The sequence below is a fragment of the Cygnus atratus genome, chromosome 1 (assembly GCF_013377495.2).
Source record: "Cygnus atratus isolate AKBS03 ecotype Queensland, Australia chromosome 1, CAtr_DNAZoo_HiC_assembly, whole genome shotgun sequence".
Lineage (NCBI taxonomy): Eukaryota > Metazoa > Chordata > Aves > Anseriformes > Anatidae > Cygnus > Cygnus atratus.
In genome coordinates, this window is record NC_066362.1 from 1,496,977 (window position 1) to 1,521,777 (window position 24,801).

General features: G+C 52.0%; 2 protein-coding genes across 6 annotated transcripts; both read right to left on the reverse strand.

The window, feature by feature from the left end:
• Positions 1 to 2,486: 2,486 nt before the first annotated feature.
• On the reverse strand, positions 2,487 to 8,313 carry LOC118258079 (uncharacterized). Its single transcript, XM_035566618.1, has 20 exons — positions 8,256 to 8,313; positions 7,155 to 7,301; positions 6,949 to 7,070; positions 6,725 to 6,833; positions 6,502 to 6,618; positions 6,266 to 6,333; positions 6,040 to 6,177; positions 5,708 to 5,893; positions 5,530 to 5,632; positions 5,307 to 5,448; positions 5,043 to 5,226; positions 4,837 to 4,936; positions 4,635 to 4,753; positions 4,472 to 4,509; positions 4,138 to 4,250; positions 3,894 to 4,042; positions 3,584 to 3,678; positions 3,218 to 3,296; positions 2,861 to 2,969; positions 2,487 to 2,591 (listed from the first exon to the last, which is right to left on the reverse strand). The coding sequence occupies exons 1-20, from the start codon at positions 8,311 to 8,313 to the stop codon at positions 2,518 to 2,520; spliced, it is 2,250 nt and encodes a 749-aa protein (XP_035422511.1). The 3' UTR covers positions 2,487 to 2,517.
• Positions 8,314 to 10,867: 2,554 nt separating this feature from the next.
• On the reverse strand, positions 10,868 to 24,465 carry TMEM209 (transmembrane protein 209). 5 transcript variants are annotated; one of them, XM_035566605.2, is made up of 16 exons: positions 24,399 to 24,465; positions 23,368 to 23,426; positions 22,564 to 22,703; positions 22,390 to 22,448; positions 21,419 to 21,550; positions 20,257 to 20,495; positions 19,702 to 19,906; positions 18,840 to 19,015; positions 18,063 to 18,134; positions 16,853 to 16,949; positions 15,853 to 15,978; positions 15,298 to 15,395; positions 13,450 to 13,564; positions 13,258 to 13,355; positions 12,527 to 12,600; positions 10,868 to 12,050 (listed from the first exon to the last, which is right to left on the reverse strand). In XM_035566605.2, exons 3-16 carry the CDS (start codon positions 22,698 to 22,700, stop codon positions 11,996 to 11,998), a joined length of 1,683 nt encoding a protein of 560 aa, XP_035422498.1. In that variant the 5' UTR covers positions 22,701 to 22,703; positions 23,368 to 23,426; positions 24,399 to 24,465; the 3' UTR covers positions 10,868 to 11,995. The 5 variants fall into 5 exon arrangements, with proteins under 5 accessions (XP_035422498.1, XP_035422499.1, XP_035422500.1 ...); XM_035566606.2 differs by having other exon boundaries at positions 23,368 to 23,423; positions 24,399 to 24,445; XM_035566607.2 differs by lacking the exon at positions 23,368 to 23,426 and having other exon boundaries at positions 24,399 to 24,440.
• Between the last annotated feature and the right edge of the window lie 336 nt (positions 24,466 to 24,801).

Here is a 24,801-nt window from a genome sequence, read left to right on the forward strand (position 1 = left end):
GAGTAAGCTTTTGGGACCATGGTGGATGGTGGACAAGGTGACCTTCTCCCCACCTCCAGCTCCCTCTTCTGGCCTGAGCTCAGGGGCTTTCAGCCCCCGGAACTGGATGCCTGCGCTGAATCTTCGTCCTGTAGCCTGCAGGTGAACTGGGGCTGATTTACTGAACCGGCCTGATTACACAGCTCCTGGTTTTTCCCTTCCCTACCTTAAAGAAGGATTCCATCTTCACAGAGGATTATTAAAAATCACCCCAGCCTGGCTCTCTGCTCAAGCTGACTCCTTAAAAGTGACTTAAGCTCAAGCTGACTCCTTGTCCTCTGTGCTCCGGGGCAATCACGGACATCGGGCTGCAGGGACCAGAACGCCACTGGTGCCTGCTGTGGCAGCGCAGGGAAGGAGAGAGGTGTCAGGATGGCAGCCCAGGATGTGTCCAGCCTGAGCCCAGCTCCAGTGTGACAGCATCACATAACACTTGCTCCAAATCAGGGGTGACTAACCCAGGTCCTGCCTAGCAAACTCACAACACCGCCCTTGACACGGTCAGGGCTGGGCCATCCCCTCCAAGAGCTTCCACCCCAGCCTCCAGCAGAGGCTGCTGGGGCACCGCAGGAGCTTCGTGCAAAGGCTTCGTGCTGGGGACAGGGCTTGAAAGGAGGAATAGCTCCAGGCTTTTACCTCCAGCTGCCTGCACCTCCAGCCCAGGCTGTGCCCAAGTACACACTGCTCCCTCTGAAGAGGGATTCCCTTCGCCCTACACCGTACTTACAAGCAACAAGCAGAGCGATCCTGCCTCTGCCAGAGCAGGACCTGAGAGAGAAGGAAGGGATTCAGCTCCTCTGCTGGAACTGGTGGGAGAAGAGGAGGTGAGAGCACCCCTGAGGCTTCCTGGGACGGGGACAGGATGCACCTAGACAAAAAGCCGTGTCAGAAGCGGGTTCACCAGCCAGCCCTGCTGCCGTCACCCCATGGCTTCCCTCTGCTGCCAGCACCTGGCAGAGCAGCTCAGGGAGAGGTGAGGTCTTTGGGGGCATCCCCACAGCACCCCACACTCACTGCTCAGCCAGGGGCACACATTCAGGTTGGTCTCAGATGAGACACAGGAGAATCTACCCGCTGCTGTCAGCTTCTGCCCTCCCATCCCACTTCTCCTTTTTGAAGTCCCATACACTACCCCATGCTCAAGTCCCTCTGCTGCCACCAGCCAACTCTATACTCACGCAGGAACCTTCCCAAACATCACATTAATGTCTCGCAAGACAGCAGGATTGTCCACACTGATGCTATACTGGGAAAAGGAAGAGCTCAGAGCAGCATCCCCAACCACAAAGGAGCAGAGCAGAGGGACCCTGGGCTGCTGCTCGCTGCCTGCCCCCAACTTCAGTCTGTTTCTGGCCCCTTTTCTCCTTTTGCTGCAGGACCTTTGAGTCCTGCACACGTTGCATGCAGCAAGCACCGCTCCCCTCCTGCTTCTCGTGCAGAGTACGTACGTCCCTGGGGAGCTACAAGGGGCTGAGAGGGAAGAAGGAGCATTTGGGCGGTGGGTTTTTCCCCCCACTTCCAAGCTCTGATTATCAATCTGCCCAAGTTACCTGCTTTGTACCTCTCACCTCAGCTGCTGGCGTTCCCCTTCATAGGTAGGGGACCCCATCACGGTGCCGCCACCTCCCACCCCACGTGGCACCAATGGGAAGCAGCTCAGAGCCTGGAGTGGCCCTGACCAATTTTAAAGCCTCCGAGCAGGAACCCAGGACGGTCACGCAGCCATCAGGATGTCCTGGTGGCTCCTCACCCATCACACAGTGGATGATCACCATGACAGGCGACGGATGAGCAGGATCTTGATTCCCCCCAACCCCAGGGGTCCTGGGGGCAGCCTTGGTGGGCACCAAGCTGCCATCACCCCAAGAGCACCACTAACCTCGTTGGTGGGCACGGAGGGGTCCAGACAGGTGACCGACGGCTCATTAAGGAGCGAGGAGCTTGTTTCTGATTCGTACAAAACTGCTTTAATGACAAAACAGCTGAAAAAAACCATTTGGTGTGTTTCTGGTACCATCAAGGAGCCCTGCGTGATCCCCCAGGCCACGGGGAAGCCGGGATCACCTCGGCCCAAAGGGCGAGAGGCTCTTCTCAGGCACCTTCTCCCAGTGCAACACATCCTGGGGAGGGTCCATCCTCGAGACCACCCAGGAATGTCCTTCCAGACCCTCCCACTGAGGACAATTTTCCTCCCAGCTATGTAGACGCAAGCCAGGAATGCTTCTGTGAAGTGTTCGGGCCTTCAGGCTCCTCGGTTTGGGAGTTTCAGGAGTGATCCCGTTGCCACCACCTTCCCCACCACTGCAACTCCATTTGTACCCCACAGGGTGGGGGGAAAAAAAAAAAACCAGACAGCAGCAGGAGCTTCGGCTTCAAACAACGCCTCCAAAACCCCAAGCCAGCCCAACCAAGTCCCTGAGATGCCGGATAATGCCCCGGCGGGCGCCGGCCCAACGTGGAGGCAGCCATGTCCAGGCCTCAGCAGCCGCTGGGCGATGGGGCGAAGAAATACACGGCCAGGAGGATGAAGTAGACCATCACCAGCACCGTGCCTAGGGAGACAGAGCAGAATGGGGGGGGGGGGTTGTCACTGCCTGCAGCAGGGAGGGATCTTGCTTTTAAGGCCTTTTAGGGGTGGTTTAAGGCCTTCTGGCGCACGCTGTAAGGGATTTGTGTGGCCTTTTAAAGTCCTGGTTAAGTCACCGCCACCCTGGGCTTGGAGCAGCCACAAGCGGTGACCCCAGAGGTGGCTCTAGAAGCCCCCCACCCCATTGTCACAGGGAAGGTGGGTGCATCAAGGCCCACAGCAGCCTAGTGTTACCTTGGAAGTAGTCGCATTTGCCATCCATGAAGATGTAGTTCATGAGCACCACGCTGAACATGCTGGCGTAGACGTGCAGGTCGCTGAAGACGAGCGTGAAGTTGGTCGGCTGCGAAGCGGAGAGGATTATTTTTTTTTTTGGTGTTTGTGTTTATGGCCAACCAGCACAGCCCCACACCAGTTTGTGGTGGAGGGGACGCAAAGGGTGACACACAAGTCCCCAGGGCTGGGGACAGCATCAGCCGAGGTAGGAGACATCTGAACCCACTTCCCGTTCACTGGGGGGATGGAGGGGACAGCTGCCATGGGGTGCTGCGTCCCCAGCCCCACCAGGGGAGGACACCCGGGGCTACTCACATAGAAGATGGTGAAGAGCACCAGGATGGGGATCTGGAGCATGCAGACCTGGACAGCGATGCAGTTCCCGATCTCGATGCTGGGAGGACAGAGGGGTTAAAGGGGTTGAGCACCAGGTCTCTGGCAGCCCCTGGGAGCTCAGCTTGGGGTGAGGACAAAGCCAACCCCAGGAAACCAAATTGTGGAGCAGAACCTGGTTCTGGACCCATTCCTCGTGGTTTTAAACCCACTTCAGAGCCCATACCTGCAGGCATCCACCCTGCTGGCACCATGGAGCAGGGCAGCCCATTGCTGGCAGTGCTACGGGGCTGGGATGGGGCACAGGGGCTGCACTGGAGGAGGACACCCCAAAATCCACGCGCTCACCTCAAGCTCAGGTTGTTCTGCAGGGCAAACTGGATGCCATTGACTATCTCCGGCAGCTCAGGCACCATCGCCAGCACAGTGACACCGATGAAGTACTGCAGGGAAGCGGAGGTGTCAGCGCATGGTCTGATCCTGACCGTATCCAAGCCCTGAGCAGCCACGTCTCCCCAGTGCATGAAGCATCTCAGCATCTTCCCCCCCACAGATTTTGGGGCTCATGGTGCAGCCAGGGCTGGTTCCCATCCCTGGAAGACACATCTACAGTCCCCAGAGCCACCCAAACAAGGCTCATCACCATCCCCATGCTCACCTGGGAGATGGTGGAGTTGGTGAGGATGGGGCTGATGTGCTCCGTGGCCAGGTCGGCACAGGCCGACATGCAGAGGGTGGAGAGCAGGAGGATGACCAGGGCCCGCCAGCGGGACCAGTGGACCACGGCGCTGTGGTGGTGGCCGGGCACTGGGGGAAGAGAAGAGACTGGGTTGGACACCCTGGGGTGGTTGGACAGCCATCCACGAGGCTGGGCATCGTGTGGTTTGTTTGGGGACACTCACTGTGACAGCCGCTGACGTGGATGTCATAGATGTGCGAGTGAGTTTTCAGGGTGAAGAAGAGGCCGATGAGGTACGCGGCGGGGAGCAGGAGGGACACGGTGTACACCAGGGGCCTGCGGGACGAGGGTGCTCAGCACCACCGGGGTCTGGCTCAGAGACCCTGGGGCATCCCTGCACCAGCTGGGGATGCGGTGCAGGATCAGACCCCTCTGGGGTGGCACAGAGGGACACCAGCCCCAGGAGGCGTGCAGGGCAGCTCCAGGAGAGGAACCACGGCCCAACCAGGAGGTGCCACCCCAGCGAGGACAGACCTGTCCCCCCCGGCCCTACTCACTGGACGTGGCTGTAGTAGAGGGTGCCGTTGTTCTCCATCTGCAGATGAAGAACATCAGTGAGGACACGGGGCTCAGGACAGCCCCGCTGCCACCGCCCGGGCCCAAAGCTGGAGCCGGGTGGGTTCAGAGCATGTCCCCCCCCATGTTGGTGGCCCTGCTCACCAGGTCAAAGTGACAGTTGTGGCAGAGGTAGTGGCCCAGCGGGTTCTGGGTGACGTTGTGGCACTCACCGCACACCAGCTTCCCGTACACCTTGGAGAAGAGCGTCGGGGCAAAGACACCTGCGGGGACAGAGGAACAGGGGGTGGGCGCCCACACCGGTGGCACCCCACCGACCCTGGGGACAGCCCTGTCCCCAGCTCACCTCCAACGGAGAGGAAGAGCAAGGCCGAGCTGACGCCCGCCGAGCGGCTGTTGAAGCGCTGCTCCTGGTGCCGGATGCCTCCTATCACCATGCACAAGCCCTTCGGGATGGAAGAAACCCCCCCCCCCAAAAAAAAAAAAAATCCATCAGCGCTCAGCCCACCCGGCTGCCAGGCATAGCAGGGACCGGGCGCTCGCGGGCCTCACCGGGACGAAGAGGACGCAGCCCACCAGCGTCCCCGTCAGCGCCGACTTGACGATCTCGGCGTAGCAGCGGTTGCCCTCGCGCGAGCCCTTGATGAGGGCCGTGATGTAGAAGGTGAGCTCCGTGATGGAGCCGAACGTGGCGTTCACCACCGCTCCCACCGCAAAGTTGCTCTGGGCCGAGATGCTGGAGGGGGGAAGGAGGACGTCAGAGGGGCCGTGGGGGTGTCCCCACCTTACGGGGGACGTCCCCGTGTCCCCGCTCACCTGGCGATGGCCATCCCGATGTAGTAGGAGAGGGGCATGATGGAGAGCAGCGCCAGCGTGAACTTGACGGGAGAGCTCGTCAGGAGGTTGTGGCTGTCCACGTAGCCCAGCACCAGCGTCACCAGCACCAGCGGCAGCAGGTCTGGGGTACTCGGTCAAGGACATGGCCCAGCTGGGGTGGGATTTGGGGTCACCCCCCCCACCCCGGGACAGGAAAGGATACTGACAGCGAAGACATTGATGCCATCCACGGCGTATTTGTAATAGTAGGGGTTGACAGCACGGTAGCAGCACAGGATCACCTCCGCGTCCAGCGGCACCTCCGTCTGCAGAGGGACAGGTCGGTGACGCCGCTCCGGGCGTCCCTCCCCACCCCAAAACCCATCCCAAATGGCACCCACCATCCTCAGGCGCCGGACGTGCACCCGCTCCGGGGGCAGCAGCAGGACGCGGGCGGCCGTGCGGGCGCTCAGCTTGGCCACGGGGATGAGGAAGACGAGGAGCCAGGCGGCGACGCACACCAGCCCGTGGGCCAGCGCCAGCATGGGGTACCCCAAGCACAGCCACGCCACGGTGCCGGCACGCTGCTGGGACAGGCATTTAGGGTCTGCCACCAAAGCACCCACCCCAGGGCAGCGGAGGCCACCCGTGGGTGCCATCCCTGCCACAACGGGGACCCCCGGTGTCCCTGAGCCCAGGAGGGGGGTGTTATTGGGGCCAACATGGGGCTCACCCAGTATCCTTCGTCAGCCCAGCAGCGTGGGCGCCAGCGGCGGGGCACGGGGCCACCGAGCAGGGCTGAGCTCTCCCCCGTGCCACTCGCCTCCGTGCCAGCCTCGCAGGCACCCAGCACCCGGCGGGATTTGGGGGCCTGGGGGAGATCGGGAAGGGAAGTCAGGGTCCGGTTTGGGGCACCATGGCCACCCCAATCAGGCCCCAAATGCGGGGCACGCCGTTACCTCTGCTTTCTGGATCACTTTGCCGAAGGGCCAGAGGAAATACCCGGCCAGGTCCCAGCAGAGCCGCCCTGCGGGGACACAAGTGTCAGCTCTGCTGGGGACACGTGTCCTCCCCCAGCCACGGGGCCACCCCACAGCGTGGGACCCAGAGGTTCAGCCCGCTGGGGATTTCAGCCACATCAGACACTCGTGGCTCCCCAAATCCTTCCCGTGGGGGTCCCCGATTCGGGACTCACCATAGGGAGCCCCCACGACGGTGACAAACATCAGAGCGGCCACGAGGACGTAGAGCAGCGAGAGCCACCAGCCGAAGAGCAGCAGGTAGAGGATGTTCCCAAACGTCACCGTGGACCCTGCGGGGGGGGGCGGGGGGGACAAGCCGGATGGGACCACTGTCACCTGCACCAGCTCCTCCATCCCAAATCCGTGCTGCCAAGGGGACACCCCGAGGCCACCCACCTCCAGAGCCCCGGATGACGTTGAGGTCGGAGTAGAGCTCCTTGACGATCTCCGAGCGGTCCTCCCAGGGCCGCGCCGTCACGTGGCTCTTCCACTTCTTGAAGCCAAACTGCAGAGAGGGGATTTTGGGGGGGGGGGGGGGGGGGGGGGGGGGGTAAGGAAAGCCCCACGCAGCCATACAGGGGCACCCATGGGTGCCCCCCACCCCCAGGACGGGCGCCCACCTTGTAGTTGTTGGAGAGCTTGTTGGCCTCCACCACGTTCTCGGCCGTCAGGGTGGTTTTCACCACGCAGCTCTCGCAGACCTCCTCCGAGTGCTGCTGGCAGCAGGGCGGCGGGGACACGGCTGCGGGGGAGGCGGGGGTGTCAGGGGGTGCAGGACTCCCCCCCCCCCCCCCCCGCAGCACCCCAAAACCCAGCACAGCCCTACCTGCGTGGCCGCGGGGCCGATGCTGGTGGTAGCCCAGGTCGCCCAGGTCCCCCTGCACGTTGTTGATGGCAGCGCAGCGGTGGTCGCAGAGGGAGCCCCGGCGCAGGGCGTCACCGTCAGCACGGGGCTCGGGGGGCTTGGGGACGTCTTGGGGGAGGGAATGGGGTCGGAGTCACACAGGGGCTGCATCCTGATGGGGGCTGCAGCGTGAGAAGCCCAGGGTGCTGGGCTGGAGGCCTCCAAGCCCCATGGGGGGGGAAAAAGCCACAGTGGGGCGAGGATGGGACCCCCACAGGGAGGTAAGGGGGAATCCCAGAGTGGGGTGAGGACAGGACCCCACAGGGGGGTAAGGGGAGATCCCACAGTGGGGTGAGGATGGGACCCCAGCAGGGGGGCAAGGGGGGAATCCCTGAGGGGGGTGAAGACCCCAAAAGGGAGTAAGGAGGGACCCCCACAGGGGGGTTAGGGGAGATCCTGCAGTGGGGCAAGGACCCCACAAGGGGATAAGGGGGGGGATCCCAGAGCAGGGTGAGGATGGGACACCCACAAGGGGAGTATAAAGGGGGATCCTGCAGTGGGGTGAAGACCCCACAAGGGAGTAAGGGGGGGGATCCTGCAGTGGGGTGAGACAAGGACCACGAAGGGGGGGGTGTAAGGCGGGATCCCAGAGTGGGGTGAGGATCTCATAAGGGGGTAAGCGGGGACCCCCACAGAGGGGTAAGGGGAGATCCTGCAGTGGGGCAAGGACCCCACAAGGGTGTAAGGGGGGGATCCTGGAGCAGAGTGAGAATAAGACACCCACAGGGAGGTAAGGGGAGATCCTGCAATGGGGTGAGGACCCCACAAGGAGGGATCCCGGAGCAGGGTGAGGACAGGACCCCCCCCCAAGGGAGCAAGGGGGGATCCCGCAGCGGGGCAAGGACCCCACAAGGTGCTAAGGGGGGGATCCTGGAGTGGGGTGAGGATGGGACACCCACAAGGAGGGTGTAAGGGGGGGGATCCCGCAATGGGGTGAGGACCTCGTAAGGGGGGGGACCCTACGGCAGGGTGAGGACCCCACAGGGAGGTAAGGGGTGGGGGGGGAGACCCAGCACCGCTCACCCAGCGCATCCTGCGTGCAGCAGCGGCGGCGCCGCCCGGGCTCGCTCTCGGTGGCCATGGGGGCGGCGGTACCGGGGGGGGGGCGGCAGTACCGGAGCCCCCCGCCCGGCGGCATTTAACGGCAGGCGCCGGGCATGCGCCGGGCGCGCCCCCGGGAGCCGCCCCCGGGAGGGGCCGGGGCTGCAGCACCTGTGCGGGGGGGGGGAGGGGGGGGAAACGGGGGGTGCGACGGGGCGGGGGGGGCACGGGAATGGGGTGCGCGGTTTGTTGGGGCGCACAGGGGATGGGGGCGCATGGGAATGGGGTCCACGATTATCAGGGTGTGCAGGGCACCAGGGTGCATGGGAATGGGGTGCGAGGTTTATTGGGGGTGCACAGGGGACAGGGGTGCATGGGAATGGGGTCCGTGATGTAGCGGGGTGCCCAGGGCACGAGGGTGTGTGGGCACGGGGTCCACGGTTATCAGGGTGTGCAGAGCACCAGGGCGCATGGGAATGGCGTGCGCGGTTTGTTGGGGTGCACAGGGGTTGGGAATGCATGGGAACGGGGTCCACGGTGTATCGGGGTGCACAGTTTATCGGGGTGCACAAGGCACAAGGATGCTTGGGAATGGGGTGCACAGCTTATTGGGGTGCACAGGGAATGGGGGTGCATGGCAATGGGGTCCACGACTATCAGGGTGCACAGGGCACAAGGGTGCATGGGGATGGGATGCACAATTTTTCGGGGTGCACAGGGGATGGGGGTGCATGGGGTCCACGATTATCACGGTATGCAGAGCACCAGGGTGCATGGGAATGGGGTGCGCGGTTTATTGGGGGTGCACAGGGGATGGGGGTGCATGGGAATGGGATCCATGATATATCGGGGTGCACAGGGCACAAGGGTGCATGGGAATGGGGTGTGCGGTTTATCGGGGTGCACGGGGGATGGGGGTGCATGGGGTCCACGATTATCAAGGTATGCAGAGGACCAGGGTGCATGGGAATGGGGCACACGGTTTATCGGGGTGCACAGGAGTTGGGGGGTGCATGGGAATGGGGTCCATGATTATCAGGGTGTGCAGGGCACCAGGGTGCATAGGAATGGGGTGCATGGTTTATTGGGGTGCACAGGGAATAGGGGTGCATGGGAATGGGGTCCACAATTATCAGGGTGCACGGGGCACGAGGGTGCACGGGAATGGGATGTGCAATTTATCGGGGTGCACAGGGGATGGGGGTGTATGGGAATGGGGTCCATGATTATCAGGGTACACAGGGCACAAGGGTGCTTGGGAATGGGGTGCGCAGCTTATTGGGGTGCACAGGGGATGGGGGTGCATGGCAATGGGGTCCACGATTATCAGGGTGTGCAGGGCACCAGGGTGCATTGGGGTGCGTGGTATATCAGGGTGCACGGGAAGCAGGGTGCACAGGGCTGGGGCACGCAGTGTCGGGGTGCAGTGTATCAGGGTGCAGGAACGGGGTGCGTGGTTTATTGGGGTGCATGGCATACTGGGCTGGGAGTTGTATGGGGATGGGGGGCATGGTTTATCGGGGTGTGTGGCAGATGCGGGGTGCAGGGGGCTGCAGCGTATGGGGGTGCACAGGAAGCAGGGTGCATGGGGTTGGGGTGTGCAGTGTATTGGGGTGTGTGATATATTGGGGTGCACAGGGGATGCAGGTACAGGGGGATCTGGGATGCATGGGAATGGGGTGCAAGAATTACTGGGGTGCGCAGGGTGCTGGGGCACACACCTGTGCTGTGTGGTGTCCTTGGGGTGCGTGGGGCATCAGGGTGCACGGGGACCGGAGCGCACGGTGTATTGGGGTACCCAGGAATTGGGATCCACGGGTACCTAGGATGCGTAGGGAATGGGGTGCACGATGCATCAGGTGCACGGGAACTGGGGTGCGCAGAGACCAGGGTGCAGGGATTATCAGGGTGCACGCTGCGTTGGGGCGCACGCTGTGTTGGGGTGCGGGGGGAGCGTGGCACACAGGAACCAGGGTGCAGTGGGGTTCCCAGGGACCACCAGGGTGCTTGTTTTTTTGGGGTGCACAGGACCCCAAGAGCACGCAGGACCCAGGGGCAGCTCGCAGGTTGTGAGGTTTCTTGGGGCCAGGCCCCTGGGGGTGTTCCTTGCTGAGCTGGGGACAGTCCCTGGCGGAGTAGGGGGCAGGCTTTTCTTGAGAAACGTCCATTTTTTGGTTAAAAAAAAAAAATCTGCACAGAAGGAGGCTTTAGCATGTGATAGCAACGGAGCGCTGAGAGCTTGACTGTTCCTCCTCGGTATCGTTTGTGCAAATCCCAATTAATTAAATTAGTGATGTTGAAGCACAGGAAAAACCCCAACAGCTGTTTGATAAGGTGAACCCAATTAATCCAGGAACCAAATGAGCCATTTTGTTGTCAGTCACCGGGGAAAAATCTGCATTTCCCCGGGGGGGGGGGGGGGGGGGGGGGGGCAGAGGCACGAGGAACAGTCAGCTCTTACGTTTGGCTCGTGCCAAAAATCAGCAGCCTGCCCGAGAAGTGACAGCGCCTGTCCTGAGCCCATCACAAATTCCAGTTCCCCTTCTGGGTCAGTGCGTGACGTAGGCTGGCAGAACAAAGCTCAACCCGAAAAACACGGTACAAAAATATATTTTCATAGCCAAGCGTACCGCGTTTTGCTCCAGTGACAGGCCCGTGTAATTCTCCCTCCTCGACATACAAATGTTTTTTTTGGCAGTTTACAGTAACACCAGGGTCGGCTGGTCGCTGAGACAGAGAGGGAAACGAGGCGACATCCTTGCCTTAAGCCCACAAAAACCATCAGCAATGAATTTTTATCCCTGTTTATAAAAATAACAAACTACGTCCGCTTCTGAAACCCTGCTTTGCCAGAGCTCCAAACAGATTCTCCCCCATTCCCATGTAAAAAAAGTTTTTTTTTTGGCAAAAATTCCAGGACCCCTTCTTTGAAACAAAGGCTAGTGTTTTTCCCCAAAAGGTCCATTCCAAAGCAGGGCTGAGTTTATACGGCCTGGTCTCACAGCGAGATGCTGAAGCTGTGCGCCAGGCTGTATGGCCCCCAGAAGGAGAAGTTACTAGCAGAAAAGCTGATGAGAGGTTAAAAAAAATAAATAATTTAAAAAATTAAAAAGCAAAGGCAGGGTAATGTCGCGGTTGTTCTCAAGATGCCCACAGTGTTTCATAGCTCATAAGACAGTCACATGTGCCTGGCATGCTTATTTTGCTTATAAAAATAAAAATATATTTTAAAAAACACCTTACATACTGAAAGCAGCATGGTTTTCTCTTTCCTTTACAGCCACAACAAAGAGACCTGACACAGCCGGCAGGGTCACGACACCCAATTTTAGCAGCAGTCAGGGATAAAAATTAATGTTTTTCTTATCATCCTTAATAGTAGCAACAAAAACAGATCTGGCAGGGAATGGTACACGCAACACAAACAGCAAAGGGCCTGCTAAGCAGGACGCGCTCAGGTGAAGGGCTGGAAAGAGAAAACCTGCCTGGAATTCGTATGTAGGAGCACTGCAACAGCAAAACATTTTAAAGAATACGTTCACAAAACCCACGGAGGAATTACAAACGCTTCCCCTCTGCCCACAAAGCAGAGCTTGAATTATCTCGTTTCAGAGAAGGTCTGTGTTCAAGTCAGCAACGCAACAATCCTGCTCGGTTTGTCTTGCCGGAGAAGCCAGACCAGATCATCGCTCTTCTGGCCTGGAATCCCGCCAGAGTTGTTGTTATTCTCCAAAAATCCACAGGACGTTGACTCCCGACAAGCCAAGATTTACACGCCTGCAGAAACAAAGTTATCACAATAAAATGCAAGTAAATAAAAGTGCCTGTTCAAACCAGACATTCGTTACGGAAAAAAAAAAAAAAAAGCTGCCACTTCCACAGTGCAGGCTTTCACCACACCAGAAACAAGAGGTTATGGCACGACGGTAGTATTTGTTCCCGGTTTAAGCAGCGGAGCACCTCAGGCCAGGAAGCAGCAGTCTGGCTGCTGGGCAAGGCCACGGCTCCCTGGCACGGACTCAACTACATTCTCCAGCAGCACAAGACCAAAAAAAGCACAAAACCTTCCCCCCACCACGTTCTCACACAAATAAAACGTACCTAATTTTATTTAAAAGCTGTTATTTCAAATGAGATGATTTTAATATCATTAACGTTGGAGCAATTTCAGCTCGAAGTGCCTTCAGACGAGGCACTTCAAACAGGACACCTGGCATCTCGCCCACAGCACGACGACAGCGCTGGGTACTCACCCAAGCATCCCGGATTCTTTTGTCTTTATGATGTACAGAAACATGAGCAAGGTGTGGAACATGTTGTTTCTGCCCTGGGTCCACAGAAAGAGAAAAGGGGTGAGAAATCAAGTCACTGATGAGGAATCCCACCAATACTTCGGACAGGAAGCAGCTACGATATGGACATCACAAAATGGCATCACAGTGTGTTGTTGGGCTTTTGGCCTTAATACTTTACTTCTTTCCACCAGGCAAATCTCAGAAAAAAAGTGCTTTTTGGCTGGAGTGTTATCCCCAAACACTCAGAAAGCAGAGATCCAGCTACAGCCAGGGCTCAATATAAAATCAAAATTTGTACAATTTCACTCTTTTCATCTTGAAGCTGAAAGCTTTCCCCCAGAATTCCTACAGACAAGCACCAGGCAGTGATGATGATGCACTTCACAGATTACATGGCTTTTTTTTTTTTTTGGATGATTTATTCTAAATAAATAAATAAATAAATAAATAAAACCAACAGGAAGCTACTGCCTAGGTACTTATGAACCTTAAAATAGGTATTACAGGTATTATTTAATACCAGACTAAGTACTACGTAGTGATCAAGGACCAAGCTAACGTTTGCTTTCTGCACTGAGAATGCAAACAGTCAACGTGTGGCTAGTTCCTAAAAACATCTGAAAACAGAGGAAGAAAAGCCGATCTGCTGACACTCCTCTGACAGCAGGAAAACACTACGACCATCGTACCTTGGGCAGGTTGTAGACGTGGCGCTGGTAGATCAGCTCGTAGTGGGGTGGGTTGATGCTGCTTTGGTAGATGCAAAACACGTTTTCATTTGAAGTGTCTGTGAATGAAAAGTTTAAGAGAAAACGGGGATTTCAAGGGTGCTGTCATGGTCCGAGCAGCAAGTTTAGCGAGCGCTCTGCAAACGCCAGTACCTGGTTTATCTGGCGTCTGAATGAAGTGCTGGGAAGTGAAGGTTTTGCCATCGGGATACTTGGGGTGAGGGGGCAGCCTGGAGTCAAGGTAAGTGCAGAACACATGCATAATGATCTGGGTAAACACAAACGGATCGCACTTAGCGTCCTGAAAGAGACAAAGTGCTACGATACCTCGCCTTTCTTTCCCTTATCTCAGGCACTTGATAGTCCCTGGTTGCAACACTGACTTAACCCCGCTGTTTAGGACCATTTAAGCACCATTTCAGTGGCCCAAGCCTGCCGCTGGGGTGAAGACAAGCTTATTTTTTTCTAGTAAAGGAAACAGTGTCAGTCATGACGTGATGAACTGATGCTGGATGTCAGGAGCTCAGCTCACACGCAAGGGACTTTATCCTGGCGTCTCGCAGAATTTGGCAAAGTCACGGATCTTATTAGCATATTTGGGCCACAAACTACAAGCCATCTGCTTCAGTGATGGGTTTTCTTCTAGCTGCAAGGATTTGGCTTAGAAGAGCAGATGCAATTAAACTGCAGCTTTGCAAACACTACCCCTTATCTAGCAAATTTCTCCTTTTTGCTCAAAGCAGGCAAAACAAACATAATTGGAGAAACCCGAGATGCCCATGAGCCTTACTAACTATGCCAAGATTTTTTGAATAAAGTCCTAGGAAGAATATCTGAGTACCCAACAGTGAGAATGCTGCACGTTCTGCATGTTTTAACCCAATTCTCAACATTTTACGTTGGCAATGTGACCAAATTACTCTATAATTGATACTTTCTGTGTTATCTACAGCATGACCTTATCTAGAAGTTTATTATACTGTCCAATACTACCTATCCTACCTGGTTTTGATAAAAGATTGAATTTGAGGGTGTGATACCCTGTCTTGGGATCTTTAAACACTTCCAAGCTGTTCAGCTTGCTCTTAAGAGCTACACAGCAGCCAGTCACAATCAAATATTTAATCATCTTCACAATTAGAAAAGTAAATTCTATTTCAAGTCTGATTTTGTCCAAGTTTGGCTTCCAGCAGCTGAATTTCATGATATCTTTGTCAGCAAGTTGTAAAGTTCTGACATTCAGATTTCCCATTTTATATTCTCCCAAGTAACTGAATATCCATATACAGTGGGGGAAAAAAAATCACTAACTCTACTTTCAAACACAGAGTTTAACTGAAGACTCACACTGCAAGGCCTGTTTCTACTTCCTGGATTGTTCTGTGGTTTTAGTTTTTATTAATTAATTTAAGTTGACTTTTCAAGTCATTGTTTACGCGTAGGTCATGTTATCCTGACCTTTCAGATTAATGGGATAAGCGCCCCTACAAATCTCAAGGAAAATACGCAGTATCTTCAAATTTCTCCAAAAATATTGAATCAAAGAGCAGACATGCCACCCAATCTCCATTTTTCCCTTGTCCATTACAGTAAATAAAGTGAGAACAAGCTGAAAGCTTTCCCTTGCATTAGAAACCACTAGATTTAGTTACGGCACAAAGTTTGCTTCTTGTTTTTACATATAGCAAGAGAACTGCCCCAGCAAGACCCCTACCTGTCAGGCTGCTTCCCAGTTATCTCAGATTCTTTCAGATGAGTTTAAGTAAGAGGCTGGCCTAAGATTAAGATACTCAATTGCATTTTTGCAACAAACACAACGTCTAATCCCATTTGTATTATTCCCCATGTAATCTCACTGACTACAATGGGATTATCTGTGTAGTGATGCAAACAGGATTTTTACCGAGTTCCTCAAAAGACTTACTGGCCACCACCTCCAAAATCGATGCTGACAGGCAACCCACTTTAAGCAGCTGTACTGAGTTGTCTTCAAAAACTTACAGCAGAGTCGGTGGGCAGGTCAGTGTCCCACTTACGGCCTTTGAAATCCCCTCCTCTGTTCCATCGGAAGGAACTCATGCATCCGCCCTGAGAAAGCTCTGAAAGCAACAAGATTTATTCAGTTACTGGGGGTAAAGCATATGGGAGCGGTACTCTATGCTAGTTTCAGGGACTTCAAGCATATTTACAGCATACAAAATAGGAAAAAAAACAACTAATGAAATGCTTGTAAAGATATAAATGTAGGGGGAGCAAATTTACAGGACAATTTTTTTTTGTAATTAACGAAGGGATTAAGTCCAGCACTTTACAACCCCAGCACACAGGAGGAACACAAGACAAAGCTTTTAAAAATACTAAAAACAGCTACATCCAAGTCCTGCAGCATGATATTGCTATAAAAATAGAAGGCTGTGAAGACGTCTCTCCCACTTAAAAGCAGCTCTCATCCCTGTGGCGCCTCAGTTGAGATGTTCAGACATCAGCGTCCCACACCAGCAGCGCCTGACTGCAGTAACTGAAGTCTTTTAACGTTAGCACAGCGACACCACGCACCTTTGATCCTTTCGACCAGGTATTCCTGGTTGGGTGTGAGATCCAGGTACTGCACGATAGCGTTCAGGGTAGGAATGAGCGGAGCTTTGACGAGTGCTGCCTGCTTCAGGCTGCTGATGCTGGCTTCTGCAACACAAGAACAGGCAGCACCCATCAGCAGCCACCCTTACAGGCCTCAATACAAAGAGCTCTCCTTTCTGGCCCACTATTTGAAGTCCTAGAAATACTTAACATGTGACACAGCACCCCAAGCACTCCGTTCAAGGCCAGTGAAGTAGTGGACATCTGCTTTACATTACAGAAGGTAAAAGCTATGAAGAACCAACATCCACCTTGAAGAGCACAGGGAGAGTAACCAGGTGGAGGCGATCAGTTTGCCCCAGGCATCACAACAGAGGCAGCTCTTGAGCAGACACCACAGCCAGCCCACAAAAAGTGGGTTTCATTTAAAGGCAGCAGATCAAAGCCTCTTCTTGGTGAAGAGGATATCAGATTGAAGTGACAAGAGAAGTCCCTTCAGAATTGTATAGCCAAATGAAAAAGAGAGCTCTAGCTTATCAGAATTTTACCCAAGTAGTTCTTTCAGAAAGGAGCTAATTTTACGGAAGAGTTTGGAAAAGCACGTAGTACTGGAAACAGAGTTTACAGCACATCTATCCTTAAAATGTTTTCTGACAGTTTAATGTACAATAGTGGATGATAATTTGATCCTGTAATTCCTGAGGAGTAAGTTCAGGGGGAAAAAAAAAAAGGTTTATGAATTTTATACAAGACAAAAATCACCATGCCTTCATCAGTATTTCCAGAAGTCCTTCGAAGAACCTTTCTTTCCAGCTTAATGAAATTAATGATGTGAAACAAGCCCACGCCAACACACAATGGAAACGGAACAGTAACCTCCAGCAGACTGAATTTAAATGGCACCCATTTGATGCCCCAGCTATGGAGTGTCCCTCCATCAGCCACCAACGAGAACCCCAAAGCTCCTGCTGCATCCTACCTCCGATCTGCAGCTCCGGACACCCCATTCTTCTCAGCTGAGTGCTCACAGACTCGATCTCTTGGACAAGCGGCACGAGAATAGTTTCATTAATCCACTAGGAAAGAAAAATGAAAAGTCAAAAAGCTCGGAAGCAACGAGAATACCTTAAAAAAAAAAAAAAACCAAACCCCCAGCTTACACCCTACTCATTGTTACAATCGCAAAAATGCTTACCAACAGGAACACTGAAACCAACCAAGGAGCACAGCAAGTAAATTAGAATGCCAACTTAGGCTGAACTTAAATGACTAATACCTTCTAAAAGGCCAGAAAAATCAATGTAAAGGAGTTAGGAAAACAAATCTCTACCAAGTCCCAGATAAAGCTTTTCTGAACAATGAGGAAAGGGGTATTACCGAGTACAGCCCTTCATCCATAAAGATAATTTATACTTAGATGGGTCAACTCCCTCTCAAATTGGTTTCAGGAAAACAAGGAGCTGATAACCACCCCACGTGGTATTTGTACGTGACAGGATTCGGGAAGTGAAGCAAGCTGGCCCTACTTTTTCGAAAAGATGCTCAGGAATCTAGTAAGGATCTCACACAAGCCTTTACTTTTCACCCATCTCGCTACTATTTTTCTTTTAAATAAGCAAAACCACATACTTGAAAGATGTTAATGACCATAGGGGATTCAAAGTTAGATTTACTAATTACATTGCCATCGTGTGCAATTAAATCTCTGCTATAGCAGGTCCTATTGGTAAGATCAAGATTCTTAGCTTTTATTTTTATGACGTTGCTCAGGATTGTCAGAAAAAGTCAACTTCTGGGTTGGAATTTTCCGCGCTTTGAGCTGAGGAGAATAAGTTTGAAACGCTGCGGAAACATTAACTCAGCCATCTGAGTTACTGAAAGGAAAAACAAATCTCGTCCTATCTAAGATGCTTTTTTTTTTTTTTCTCTGCTTTTCATTCAAAGGAGGCTAAACTTTACAACTGCATAATTTCCAGGACACGAAGCACCTAGGTCAGGTTGCAAACACATCTCCGTACTCCCTTCTCGCAACCATGCTGTCATTATCTCCTCGCACAAGCCCACCCCAGTCCCCAAACAGAGGGTGCAATTCCTCCCGCCACCCTAGGCACACAGGGGAGGTGGAGGCACTTTTCCACTCCTCTCTGCTTGTTTTTAAAAGCCACACAGTCCTCGGGGACAGGACTTACGTTTCTGAACTTAGCGGTCCAGGAATCCATGTGATCAAGTAGCTGTCGATTCATCGTCACCCGCGCCCAAACCTATCGAAAAGACATTATTATATGGTAACACCAAAGGAGTTTCTAGGGACTAAAATATTTTCTGATACTAACTATAGCACATAATTCAAATCACATGTTCCCAAATTCATGTCTGCTGGCTGTATCATGACTTCTACAGCAGCTTAAATACTACACTCCTGCTCTTCATTCACGGGACAATACCCGTGCAGGAGTCCAAAACAATTTTTAAGCTCTCAGTTCCGCTAAGATAACATTGGTCTAAACTGTAGGATAGATTTGAAAGGTATTCAAATTAGGAAGCTGCATTAGGTTTAGGTAAAAAAAAAAAAATTGATCAAATTTAATTGAAGACAAATGATATTTCTTCAAATCAGATTTCTTTGAGATGCGAGCGTGAAGGAGAATGTTTTATATCCTTCAGATATACACAATGCACAAAAATATACAGATCCACTTTAAGTCAATTTTTACGTCACAAATATATTTTATCCAGAGCACTCCTTGCTTTCCAAGGGAGAAATCATTTTTCAACGACAACTCAGAATTTGAAATGTCCCTTTACAGTGACATGGAACTTACAAGCTGTATGACGATGGGTTAAATGCTAGAGGATTTCTCTATCTCTCTCCAACATTTCTGACACAGCTCAAATCCAAACTGTTGGATGAAGCTGTTTATTTTAGACCTGCTTCTTTCTCTTGGCTACCTCGCTGCTGAATTTACCTCTTCTGCAGCCTGTTTCGAGCTCAGATCAGCTTCATCTTTGTGTGCTGATGGAGCCTGGGACCTGCAAGCCAGCTGATACTGGAACTTTCTCAGAATCTGCACGTAGTCTCCCATGGAACGGCTGTAGTTCCAAAACGTTGGGCTGCTGGAAGGAGAGCTGGAATCTGAACTTCCTGAAACAAACCATGCATGTACAATTATGGCCAAGTAACTCTGGAAGCAACAGCACAGGCAATAAATAGGTCAGCGTAGCAAGGCTTTGACTAGAGACACAAACACGAATTACCCTGAACACACACACACACTGAAGCCAGTTTGCCTAAACACTGATTTCATTCCTTATCACGACAAGCATTGTCCCTATCGAGGACAAGAACCGCCTGCAGGTAATTCACTCTTTATCTGCAACGCCTTCTCCCCAAGATATACCTCTCATCAAGGTGATAAAGCTTTTTGTCACGGTCCCCCACAGCCAACCCACGCTCAGACATAACCCATCAGCACACACTTCGATGAAGCCCATTCCTCCGCTCAGCCGCACTTATCCCACCCATACAAAGGATTTTAGATCCTTTACAACGGGATATAAGGAGTTGGAGCAAACTTTCTGAAGCTCCTAAGCCATAGGGATGTGTAGAAATTACGGCGTTCTACCTCATGTCTTAATTATCTAGTAGAAGACTAAACTTTTCAACCTTTACCAGGTTCGCAGGTGATACCATACATGAGTTGGGTTTACTTTCTAGTGCTTTCTGCTGGAGTCCTTCACAACTTTCTCCATCTGCAAAAGCACCTCTTGCATCCAAGCAACACCTTCTCACTGCCAAGCTTTTCAGATCAAATTGTTCTGTTTATTTACCCAGTTGAACTCGGTGCTGTTTCTCTTCTTCACTTCGAAGGAAGGTGTCCAGTGACTTGAGGTCTGTCATGTAGTCTTCTTTGCCAGCAGGAGAATTATACAGAATGGGTGAGGAGCGGTACCGAGACCTCAGCCCTCCGCTTTCCATCGGTCCGATACTCGCAGGGTACGGTGATCCACTAGGAGATGGGCTGAAGCTGGACATCTTTGGCAAAGAAAAGCAGACAGTTGTGTCTATAGGACATAATTCCACTTTGATTTGCACACTACATTAATATAAAAGACTCTTGTTCGGTTGTGCTTTCTTTTTAGCTGCTTTGTATTTACATTTTAGTGTCTTATTTTTGCTTCGTCCTGAAACCAGCTACTCTAAAATAAAGTGGCACCAGAGAAAGAGGACACAAGTCCTGATGTGACAATTTTACATCCACCTTACAAACGGAGCACACACACGTAAGCACAGCTCTGCTACCTGCTCTTCACCTTCCATGGCACAACACAAGGACACGACGAGCAAATCCAACCTTCACCTTTTGGAGCTGCCTTGCTCGTTACCTTGCTGTAGCTGCTGCTTGGTGAGTAGGTGAGGTTACTGCTGTAGGAAGCGCTGTTGTTTGACAGAGCCTGCAGCTGAGGGCTGTACCCTGTGATACAACCGGTAGCAAACTTGGGGCTGGCACTTGGGGAGCGGGACGGGCTGTAGCTCAGCACGCTCTGCCCCTGGATTGGAGGAGAAGGCGTCGAAGAAGGGGCTTTCTTTGCTGCCAGCTCACGGGGTGGAGTTGTCTGTACCGCTGCAAAAGGAAAAACAGAATTACTGTTGTGGATGCAACAGCAACAAACTTTCCTCCTCCCTGTAAATGCACACACATAACGCTATTGTAAGGCAATTTTATAAAGATGCTGGAAGGAACATTAGAAAGATCTGAACCCCCCAAAACTCTGCAGTCAAGCCACTGACAGAAGAAAAGGGAAGGCTGAGACGATAGGATTTGTACTGTGCTGTGGTCACGGGTCTCAATTTCACAGTTCAGTTAATGCTACCGGGTACCGTGCATAACCTATTTCATCAGCTCCTCTACCCGCATACTTTACGCATCTTTAGTATATGGAATGTTTTCACTTCTCTGTGCAAATAATCCGTGAGCTGCGGTGATACAGCACTACTGCCATCCACGTACCTTTCTGTAGGGCCACACCACCGGACTAGCATTCTGCTCCTGCTGTATTTACCTTGTCAGCTTCTGCTGTACTTTAGAAATTTGCTGTAATGTTCACCACCTTTCTGAGTGACTGCTCTCTAGGCTGTCATTTTCAGACTTCACGCCAGCACCTGTCTGTCCCTCTAATTTGGTTCTTTACCCCATGTCATATAACTAGGATATTAAAATCAAATATAAACCTGCACTCTCTGTCTTGCTCCCAGTCCCACGTACAGGTCACAAATTCCTCGTCCAGCCTCACAATATTTGATTTTTTTTTGCAGTCCTTCAGCAGCCAGCTATCCTGCCCTTTATTTACTGTGCATTTCCCCTCCAGTTCTCACAAACACTCAAATTTCCACTTGAATCTTCTGAGTTCTGAGTTTGAGTTCTGAGTTCGAATAAGCTGCAGATAATTGAGCTTACTGCTCGTGTCAGATGGGGTAGTTCGGAACTCACTTCACTACAGAATCGGGCACCAGAGAAAGGCAGCCAGAGACACTCATCACACCCACCTGCATTCTGCAGCCCCAGCAGGGTCTGCTGTCCGGGGCTCATCACCAAGCTCGTTGGTGCCACCGTGTATTTGAAGTACCTCCAGAAATCAAATAAGGCGTTCAGGCTGAACAAAGAGGCAAGTGCAAGCTCTAGAAAAATCACAGAAGCTTTTACGATACTGGGTAGTTTGAGCACGGGGAATAATACAAGTATGTGCCTTGGAAAAAACAGGAATATACTCATTAAAAATATGTCATTATTGGTGCTTCAGGTAAGTACCAGCTTGGGCAAGGATGTAAGATTTCTTCACCTTCTTACACAAGAAACATCGGAGGTAATTTTTCTTTCTACACTGACATTAATCTATATTGCTAAAGATATTTTTTTTAATGGAAGGTTATTTCCCAAAAAGAACAAACTACTGCAACAGTTTCACACTTTCTCAAATACCTTCTGACAAATCACCCGTCACTTGTCTCATGATTTTTCTCTCCCTCTTGCTCCTTTTCATCCTCTAGTTGTATTTGATACATCTAGCTTAGATTCTACTCACCTGAAACAAACTTTAATTATTGGGAAACACCACGTATACCACAAGGTAACATAGCAGTAAAATCTGCAGGGTTATCCAAAGCCTTTAACATTAGACACATTAGCCAGATTTAAGGAACCAAATGAGCTCTTCATGCCCTTTCAAGCTATAACTAAGCAAACTGTTGTCACTCTTTGCTTGTCACTAAAAAATGATACAATCCCAAAAGTTTCATGGAAGAAAAACAAAGTCTGGGTTCAAAGAAAAGAGAAGGAAAAGGAGAGAGGGGAGAGAGCGAAGAGAGAGGGGGGAGAGGAGAAAGAAGAGAAAGAAAAAAAATGCTGGCTCAAAAATAACATCTCGGTCAAGAAAAGTGACAGCTGAAAAAAAAAAGAAAAAAAAAGAAAAAAAAAGAAGAGAACCCTGAAAATTAATTTAAATGCTGCAGCAACTCACCAATATACCAGAGTGGCCAGTATGTTATGTTGTAATAGGAGCTTATGAGTTTTCCAGTCCTGAAAAGAAAAGCAGTAAGTTACCTTTTAGCAGCAATTGGGTCCAAGGAAACATTTAGGGATGAACAAAGCAGGATGCTTTGCTCGTTTGTGTCAGATATGCCAATCAACACACATTTCAGTGTATATCATGCCTGCAACAGACACGTTAAGTAGTCCCCAGGCCAAGACCACCTTCCGTGCCTCAGTCTCCTTCCTCATCTTGATGGTCCTGTCAATGAGGGAAGTCGCTGGACTCTGTTCCACCGTCATTACCTGTAACAGCAAACACAGAGGAACGACAGAATCCGTCAGCTTTTATACAGTAAGGTTCTTAGTCAGTATACAATTAAAGAAAAATGAGTAACGCAAAACAAACTATACGACTTGGCTTTACCTTTAGGCCTTGAGTCGTTTAGCGGACACAAAAAAAGGCACAGATTCTTTTTACCATGTACAAATCGTTTATATTCCTCCAACGAACCCCGCTGTCAGCACCAGCACCTCGTTACTGCAAAGCAGCACCCGTTTTCTCCACCCAGGTGCCGATGAAAGGAGACAGAACCCAGCCTCATTTTTGAAAGGTAACATCCTGCAGAGGTAAGAGGCAAAGCTCCTGTCTTCTCCAAGCAAGGGAGAAGCTTTTCTAGGGAAAATTCCCACTCCTGTTGGGAGGCGGAAATATTTTCTGACTGTAAAGCAGCCTCCTGCCAGCCAGTACATCCCAACACTCCCCTGACAACTTAACTACCTTTACGCCCAAAATGCCTCATCACATGAAAGAAATAACACCGGGGACTTTTTCTGCCAGTCCTGCCACCAAAGTTTGCCATTCCAACCTGCCACTCGCTTAAAAACTCGTTACGTAGTTCTTCACTAGAGGGGAACACACACGATTTGGGTTTGGGGACGAATACTTCAGCTGAACGTTGCTTCCTACCAAAATCACGTTCCTGCTGCTTACTGGTGGGGTTCAGAGGCAACGCAGGACCACGACTACTGGAAGAATTATACAAGAACATGGAATATATAATAAATATATATGATATATATAAACGTAATGAAATTATACAAGTTGCCTGGGATAGTTTGGGAAAGTTTTTCACGTGGTTTGAGCCCTGAGGTTTCTCTCCCCACACCAAAAACAGCAGCAGCCCTAAGCACAGACCCTTACTTTCCTTCTCACTTCCCAGCATCTCCCCCTGACCTACATCCTCCTGCAGATCCCCCAAAAAGCAGACCCCCCCCCCAAAAAAAAAGCAGGCCCCTCCCAAAAAATAGCAGACCCCCCCCTAAATAAAAAGGCCCTCTCCAAAAAAGAGCCCCCAAAAAAGCAGAACCCCCTGAAAAAAGCAGACCTCCCACAAAAAAGCAACCCACAAAAAAGAACCCCCCCCCCAAGAGCAGAACCCCCCGCAAAGAACAGAATGCCCCCCCAAAGAACAGAATACCCCCCCGCGTGAAAAAAGAACCCCCCAGGAAAAAACAGACCTCCCCCAAAAAAGCAACCCCCCCCAAAAAAAAAACAAAAAGAACCTGCAAAAAGGAGATGCCCACAAAAGAGCAAAACCCCCAAAGAAATCAAAATACCCCCAAAGAAATCAGAAATCCCCCCAAAAAGCAGAAATCCCCCCAAAAAAGGCAGACACTACCAAGTCCACAAAAAAGACCCCCCCCAAAAAGCAGAAATCCCCCCCAAAAAGCAGAAATCCCCCCAAAAAAGCAGAAATCCCCCCAAAAAAGGCAGACATCACCAAGCCCCCAAAAAAGACCCCCCCAAAAAAGCAGAAATCCCCCAAAAGAGCAGAAATCCCCCCAAAAAAGCAGACCCTCCCTCCCAAAAAGCAGACACCACCGCCACCCAAAAAAAACCAGACACCCCCCTCCCCCAAAATCAGACCTCCCCAAAAAAGCAGAAATCCCCCCCAAAAAGCAGACCCCCCCCCCCCCAGCCCCGCTCCCTGCCCGCACCGCCACGGCCGCGCCCTCTGCGCCTGCGCTGACGGCGCCGCGCGCGCGCAGCGATGACGTCAAGGGCGCGTTGCCATGGCGACGGCCCCGCCGCGCAGCATGGCGGACGGGACGGGGCGCGTGAGGCGGGCGGGCACGTTGGCGCCGCTGAGGTGCGAGGCGTGAAAAGGTTGAAAAAAAAAGAGTATAAAACACAAAATATGTAACATAGTAAGCCGAAGGGATTGATGAATTGCTCAATTGGGACGGCCTCGTGTGATAAGACTCAGCTTTAGCCACAAAATCGAGGCTGAAGAAGGAACACGGTGCCCAAAGTAGAACTTAAATGATTAAGTCAGCTGAGTTTGTAAAACAGCAAAACTGCTGAAGTGGTAAACAATGACAGAACACGCACAAAAACGGA